The sequence below is a fragment of the Bacidia gigantensis genome (assembly GCF_019456465.1).
Source record: "Bacidia gigantensis strain McMullin 20006 chromosome Unknown contig_244, whole genome shotgun sequence".
NCBI classification, from domain to species: domain Eukaryota; kingdom Fungi; phylum Ascomycota; class Lecanoromycetes; order Lecanorales; family Ramalinaceae; genus Bacidia; species Bacidia gigantensis.
In genome coordinates this window covers 378,098-385,915 of record NW_025408600.1, presented here as the reverse complement: position 1 = coordinate 385,915, position 7,818 = coordinate 378,098, and the positions used below count along the sequence as shown (strand labels likewise).

General features: G+C 48.8%; 3 protein-coding genes across 3 annotated transcripts; 1 reads left to right on the top strand and 2 right to left on the bottom strand.

Annotated features, from left to right (window-relative positions):
- Positions 1–203: 203 nt before the first annotated feature.
- On the top strand, positions 204–3,530 carry KY384_004807 (uncharacterized protein; the record flags this gene model as incomplete). The annotated part of the gene is made up of 5 exons (XM_044813310.1): positions 204–848; positions 895–2,442; positions 2,693–2,844; positions 2,896–3,091; positions 3,138–3,530. 5 exons carry the CDS (start codon positions 204–206, stop codon positions 3,528–3,530), a joined length of 2,934 nt encoding a protein of 977 aa, XP_044669588.1.
- Positions 3,531–3,592: 62 nt separating this feature from the next.
- Positions 3,593–5,248, bottom strand: KY384_004806 (uncharacterized protein; the record flags this gene model as incomplete). Its single annotated transcript, XM_044813309.1, has 4 exons — positions 3,593–3,805; positions 3,862–4,014; positions 4,065–4,972; positions 5,086–5,248. The coding sequence occupies 4 exons, from the start codon at positions 5,246–5,248 to the stop codon at positions 3,593–3,595; spliced, it is 1,437 nt and encodes a 478-aa protein (XP_044669587.1).
- Positions 5,249–5,626: 378 nt separating this feature from the next.
- On the bottom strand, positions 5,627–7,593 carry KY384_004805 (uncharacterized protein; the record flags this gene model as incomplete). The annotated part of the gene is made up of 5 exons (XM_044813308.1): positions 5,627–5,761; positions 5,921–6,180; positions 6,532–6,898; positions 6,991–7,317; positions 7,366–7,593. 5 exons carry the CDS (start codon positions 7,591–7,593, stop codon positions 5,627–5,629), a joined length of 1,317 nt encoding a protein of 438 aa, XP_044669586.1.
- Between the last annotated feature and the right edge of the window lie 225 nt (positions 7,594–7,818).

Genomic DNA, 7,818 nt, shown 5'->3' with positions numbered 1-7,818 from the left:
ACCAAGGTAGCAGCTAAGCTATGTGCGCCGTGGACACTGCATATTTACGATTCGGTGTCTATGGAATATTTGGAGCGTTCTGTAGGTGATACTTGACAATAAGTATGACTTTGTATGCGCTTAAAACAAATTCGACGGGAATTCTGATCTCCTGAATTCTTATACGAAGTGTCTATGCTTGCCTTCTGAAGTCCCCTTTTCAAATGCACATGCTGGCTTGGATGAGGAGACTATTCAATCGGGAAAAACCTGGCCCTTCCCGCCATGAGGAGAAATCACAACAAGTCCTGAGCCACCAAGGTTCCTTCGGGGACGAACTCATCATTAAAATCCAAGGAGAAATCAAAGCCGCGATGTATCTTCCGAACAGAATGAGCGAGAAGTTCATCACGAAGGAAAAGCTGGACGAAATTTGGGACAGACATCCGCCATCTTCCATTCTAGCTTTTGAGAATCTTAATCGTGAGGAGTTAAAAGCACTGAAGACAGACTATCTGCGCGTACTTTCGCTCCTAGTGCTAATAGGATGGGATCTTCAGCGCTTCCGACCAGTCTTCCTTCGGAGCGATTTAAAGGATAGTAATCTTTTCTTTAGTCTGGCACAGCTGGATGTTCTCGGAGCTCAAAAAGAGATTTTTCACGACTATCAATTCATGTTCAAGCCAGTCGTGATCGAGCATAACGAGGGAAATGACAAACAAACCGTCGATCAAAACCACCGTCTCCCATTCATTGATAACCCGGAGCCGCTGGGTAGAGGTGGATCAGGAGAGGTGACCAAGAGGACTATTGCAGCTGAGTGCTTTGCGGAGGTCTTATCAGATGGGACAAGTTTACCTTTTCAAGATGTGAGTCTTTTCTCCTGCCAGATGTTTCCCATTCTGAGACACAAAGGTCAAAGTTGTTGCTTGCAAAGAGTTCAAGCCAGACAGATCTGAGGTCTCGTTTCAAAGAGAGGTCAAAAGACTTGATCTCATTAAAGATTCTTTAAATGATCGGAAAAACATTCTTCGGCATCTCGCTGCTATCCAGCATGGTAACTCTCAGGATGGTTACAAGTTCTTGATCCTGTTTCCCTACGTACATCATTTCAATCTTGAGATCTTTCTCCGTGAAGGTGCCGACCCAGAGAAAGGCACCACAGATTCAAAACAGTGGTATCTTTTCGAAAACAGATTTCCTCTGCTTCAGAATGAGACGACTAGACAAAGGGCAATCATCAAGCAAGCCTGGAGTTTAGCAGGTGCGCTACGGTTTCTTCACGAACAACTTCAAATATATGGCAACAATGACTATTATATCGCTCACTGTGACTTCAAACCGGACAACATTCTCATTGATGGCCATCCAGATGACGTGAAAACACCAGCTGGCGAGTGGAAACTGACAGATTTTGGTATTTCAGCCTTTGAAAAGTCCACAAATGCCAGACCCAACCAGAACGTAACCCTTAGAGATTTCGCCGAGCGTGTGACAAGCTCATCAACATCAAAGGCCCCCCGGGGACATGGTCCATACCAGCCACCTGAGGTCGTACTAGAAAAAGACAAAGAGTCTAGGCTACTATTTGCACAAGGCGAGGGTGAAAGGCTGGATAGTCGGAGATGCGACGAGTGGTCGTTCGCGTGCGTGATGTGCGACTTGTTGGGCTTCAGTCTGGCCAAGAATCAAGGAGTCAAAGATATGCGCCGCGCCAAGTGGGACGGCCAGAACGCCAGATTCTACGAGTCAAGCATTACATCTATCACTGCCGAAAGTGTCGTTACCGAAGCGAATACCGTGCTGAAACCAAACCTTGTTGCCTGGCTTAGGAGGCTTGAGACAGCCAGCGTACCGCTTTGGGTGCCCAAGTGGATCGCTCTGATTAGAGAAATCTTGAGACCTTGTCAAGCCTCCCGACCAGGCATAGCTCATATCCACTCATCGTTGAGTGAATTGGCACGCAATGAGTACCAATCCATACAGCCAAGCTCAGAACCCGGTCCAAGTGCCTTGACAATTCCTCAAGTCGCACATCAAATTGTACCCTTGGGCCATCAACAGAATGGATCGATATTTCATGATGGAGATAGAACGCCTCAGCGCGCTGAGTTTGATACGCCCCCCGAACAAGAGTCAGTAAATGATATCGAAGTAATCTCAAGTCAGCGGAGCAGCACCGTTCAGACAACACCTAGTCACATGTCTACCAACAACGCCTTTCAAGGACTTGGAAATACCACAGAAAGCTCCGCAGCACCAGTCAGTCGAAGACCGATCCATACACCTCCATTACTGACATTGCAACTCAGACCCTCAACTCCTTTACGATCCGATAAAGTCTTTCGCCTAGAACCGTCCAAACCACTTCAGTTTGGCGTGGAAAGATCGAGTATTAGGGCACTTGCAGTCGAGAGTACAGGAGCGCGAGCTGCAGTTTTATGTGAAACAGATGAAAGTCGAGTTTGGGTAATGCCCACTAGCACTAGCACATCGAAAATTGAGAATCGAGGTTTGAGTACAAAGCTCAGCAATGCCGGTTTGTGTCTAGCGTATCCGTATTTTGCTGCTTGGGGGAGTGACAACAATAATAACAAACATGTAAGCTCCCCTGTGACCGATCTCCTCCTTTTCTATATCGCAGCACCTCACACAGCCCGTCTCGTCAATCTAAGGGTCGAAGGCCTTCTAAGCTAACTCTGAGACTCCACAGATAGAGATTTACGACCTCGACGCGGAAAGTCTGGAAGGTGGGCCATGGATTTTCAAAGAAGATTTTCATGGTGTGCTCTCGAAAGTCACAATATCTTGCACGGGCGTGACGGCGTGCGCGTACAGAACACACGTCCGTCTGCATTTTCCACAGTAAGCCATCATTTGAGATTTCATCTGCATATGTGTTGACGAAGTGTCCAGCTCAGCTGAGCTATTCAAGATCAATGTACCTCAGCATGACGGCGCTCGAGTGGGTGCAATCGCCTTCGCAAGAAACGAACCTATTCTCTTCGTATGGAACAAAGGGCCAGGCGCCGCTAATGACCACGTCAACGTTTTTAATTGTGAAGGGACGACACAATCATTAGAGCCAATCCGTTCGATTGGCATTAGCGGAGTGAGTTGTGCAAAGCCTTTAGGCTGCAATTACTGAATTGTCGCAGAAAGAGACTTCTAGCGTATATGAAAGCGCAATCTGGCCCTCCTTCAACTCGATGTTTTGCGTCATCGGCGAATTGAACAGCGCTTTTATCGCTCAGCCGTCATCTGAAGACCGAAAGGCGAAGGAAAGGGATCCAACCGAAATGAAGAAGACCGTATGTGGCTTGCTTCCAAGTGAGGATATGTTACTGTGCGTTCGAAACGGTGGCATTTTCGGTTTTGAGATCGCAACTTCGTCCCAGGGCAAGAAGAGCTTCGTGAAAAAGCATAAGCTAGCAGATAAAGTCACAAGCGAATCACGAGCTGTAATGGCCATCCAGCATGTTGGTAGACACTACGAGCTCATCATCTGCTGTCCAAAGAAGGGCATTATGCGATATGTACAAGCTCCCTGAAGGCTAGAACAAGGTCCTCCTGATTCGACCGAATATCTGAAGGAACTGATCGTGCTCGGCATTCAAGGGCCGCTCATCGATTTTTCAACATTGGCCTGAGCAAAAAGCTTATCGTTATGAGGCTTGGCCTTGATATATGTGTTCATGACGCGGTAGCACCCGATTGTCAGGACGGTCAAGGGCACAGCTGTTGCAACCCAAATCCAAATATCTTGAGAAACGGCCAGACGTCTGGTACTCTGATTGAACCAAAAGACGTTCATTCCGTACAATGTCTAGGCGCTGTCAGAACACCGTTTGCATCTCCAGGCAATGACACCGCTAGACTTACTGCCGTAAAACTCCACGGGAGATATATTAATGTGAGGTATGTGATCCATTTCACCGAGGTAGTATCTCGCTTCGTATCCTCCGCGATGTTCTCAACTTGCTGATTAATGTCTGCTGCAGTGAATTGGTTTTTCAAATCGAGAGCATATGCATGCTTGGAACAATCATTAGCATCCTGCGCATGAACCAAAGGATGCAGCTTACCAATTCGATCGAATTCTGGACACGTGATGTCAATGCTGGGATGCAGTCGATGTACCCAGCTAGACGATTTACATACGGCTCGGCATCCCAGCCATCTGTAAAACCATTGTTCGGAATTACTTTCAATTTCTCTAGAACAGTCTTTGCGCTGGTGCAATGACCATTCAAGGTGAGCGTCTTGTCCCCTAGGTTGCGAAGGGCTTGCACCTTCTCGAGATTCAAGCTCACAGCTGCGGGCGTATCCAGGTCTACTATCATTATCTTGTCGTTCTGAGGAGAGGTCAGTGGCAAAGAAGCAGTGTATCGTGGATGGGACTCGGTCGGTACCTTGCGATCTAATTCTTCGCCAAGATCTCGCAAATACCAACGCCAGTTGCCAATATAGAGCTCATATGCAAGCAGATGCACCCTCATTGGGTAGTCTACAAGCTTCTTCGCTGCTTGTTTGTCCTGCACCATCTTGAGGATCTGCTGTTCAAGTAGAGTTTCTTCCCTTGGATGCAACAAGATCAACAAATCGAAGCCTTCTGCCTTGCAGGAATGATGATAAATGCCAGTCTGTCGAGGAGAAAAGGTGTGTTTTCCAGGCAGTGGATTTGGCTCGACATATTTTAATTGATATGACAATTTTCGCGACCCATTGCCCTCCGCCTTACTTGTCCAATTTGAGGCTCCACTTTCTGTCTGATTTGGTGATCTACCAAACGAAAACAGGACGTCAAGAAAATCAAGATCGACGTCATGAAACTTGAAAATTTTACGCAACAATGAGGCTGTGATCTCGATTGGCTGCGGACTTTGATATGAATGTAGGGAGCTGGCGAGGTCAATAAATATAGGGGCCACCACGGCTTGACCCACATTATTCTCAGACGCGACTTCTTCTTGTCCAACTTTGGCAATTGGGCCTCAACATCGCTCGCAACCATGTATGCCTCGCTCCGCGAGTTGAGCGTCCCTACAATTCGTCAGATATTTTGAGAATTTCATAACCTAAATCCAGACAGTCATATGTACATACCGTCTTCGCCTAGATCTAAGAATCTCAGGTCTACACTACTAGATAAGTGACTTGAAGAGAACTTGTCTAGACGATTGCCTGCAGATGTGGCCTCAGATGTCAAGCTGATCGGTAGACTGGATTCAGAACCGTAACTTTGCCATCCCTGGATCGTCCTTGGCATGTTCACTTATCAATCAATGCTGACTTTTCGTGCCGTAGAAAGATCGTTTGTGTCGTTATCGACGTGACACATAGAGTGGGCAAGCCGTGCTCCAAATAATCTTGCGTTGTGGCGCAAAGAAGCCTGGCTGTCAGACTTGCAACTCATTGCCATCGCAACACCAGAACGACTCGAAGAGCTAGGGCGCCAGGAAGAGCAGGTGATCAAGGCAGTGGCTGCAATCACCCTACCATTTGGGTCCGAATGAAGAGCGCTAATGCACTGTGATTAGGCTACAGGACTGCTAACTCATCGCTTCGGTTACAGCCACCCTCTAACCTTCTCAGCTCCTCAGCCTGATCCCAAAAGGAAGTCCATTGGGCACCGCGGTGCGTCACGCTACTGCCCATGCATCAGTGTGCCCACTCTCGCTTCGAAGCACGCGCTCAGACCCTGCTCGCCGACCCCCCAGAATTCGTCCTGGCCGCCTTCTTCGCTGCCTTTCTCTCTATCTCGAGCTTTCTGAACCACTGCCTGCAGAGAAATCAGCTCAATCCGAGACACTTCTCATGTATGAACAAGACCTTTTCTCCTCTGTTGTGAGATTTCGTGGAGCGAGAAACTTCCAACGGTGTTGTTTCTCCTAACCACTTTGTTAGCTTCCACATCGCCTTGCTATGGAAATGAGCATACCTGGATGTCTTCAGTGCGATACGTGGTTTGAAACGTATCCTCTAACATCCTCCGCACGTCTTCAATCGTCGCAACATAACTGGATTCATCCACACTAAGGCTGAACTCATAAAGCGGCGCAACCATGACATTGCCAGCCTGCTTATGGTGGTCACGGAAGTGGAATGAGTGCGAGACTCGTTCGAGTAGCTTTGATCCTGACATCGCTGTCAGGCTTTCTGTCGGGCGCTCCGCTCCAGCGAGCATCCCTTTATAGCCACCTGGACTCCCACAGAGCCTCATTCTCGCGTAAGGCTGGGTGAGTGGGGATCATGAGTCACACTAGTTATGCAAATGCACATGGCTTAAGGCTTGCATGCATTGGCGCAGTGTTTGTTGCATTAGCACCAGATTGCGTTATCTGGCCTGAAACAGGTGTGGGGAAGGATTGAGATGCGTTCTCATTCATAAAATACAAAAAAGTGTCGAGAGCAGTGCGGCGAGCATAACCGCGTACCCGGAAGCGCTCCGTAATCTCGTTCCCTCGCTCAAGCTTGTAGGAGCAGGTCCTTGACTACTACCCGTCGTCGCCGCCGCAGTTGAGCTGCTTCCAGGCGAGAACGCAAGCTTACATTCCTCATCCAAGCTCAACTCATCGCCCACGCCATTCGTGACACTCATAGGCGGACACGAAAAGCTCTGGGTAGGCTCCTCCCTGGTCACAGTCGTGGTGGTAGTCGTGATCGTATTCTTCGTATATGTCACTATGTTTGTGCTGGTGTAAAGACATGTATCGTCCGCTGGCGACGCCTGCGGGGCTCTCGGCTTCATTCTCGGTGTCGGTGTCGCCGTCGTGCTCGATGATGAGTTGGTGGAGTTGAAAATAGCGAGCTGCAACGTCAATCCGCAATCATCACCTAACTCTAACGTGTCTCCCACAGCGTCTGTTGCAGTCACAGGTACACAGGTGAATTCCGGAGCTTCCTCCTCTCCGTCGGGCTCTTGGATTTTAGTTATGGTATTCACGTGTGTGGCATAACTCGTGGTCGAGTAAGTACTTGTGATCGTGCACGTGATCCCCTCGCAATCACCGTTGTTGCATTTCGCGTACTTTGAACAGCAGTCTTGGCCGCAGCAGGTGAGATCTTTGTCACATCCGCGCGAGGCGTCCTTGCAGCATTGCTCCTTTTCCGGATCGTAGCAGTGAGATGCCCCGCACGGTTGCTGGCCTGTTGGACAACAGCCCCCGGGCACGCAGTCGCGACCTTTCGGACAAGAAAAACCGTCTTTGCAGCAGACTTGCGTTTCTGGATCGTAGCACGAGCTACTCGAGCATTGAACTTGGCCGTAACTGCAACAGCCACTTTGTTGGCATGAGTCGCCAGCGGGACAGCATTTATCGATGTTTGGGCAGGGTACTGCTAACGCATTAGATGGGAGGTTTTCGAGCAAGGGCCGGCCAAGACTGTGGAGATATTACCGTAGCCAGGATCCTCACAGCCTTGAGATTGTCTTGAAAAGAGATGGCGCTCATCTAGTGGATCATCGAAGGCGATGGACATGTTTGACCATCTCCCTTGATGCTGCTCTACAAGGCTGAAGTCTGGCTTGGCTAGCAGGAATGGCTCAATGGGGGAGAGAGCCGAGCCTGCGCTCAGCAATTGGAACGCGATGATTAGTGTGAAAGCAGTCATCGTGGTGGAGTTGAGGCTATTTAAAAGCCTCGAGATCAAATCCAGCCATTTCAAAAAAGCCCATCCCCTTCATTAAATATATTCGCGCCTACGAGGAAATCGTCGTACCCGACTACCAGGTAGTCAACAAGGCTGAGAAAGGTTAATGACAGGCTGGTCCGAGTAAATGTAACCTTGAGCTTGCACTGTCCACTTTTCGTCTCGCTTACGGAAGACACTAGATCA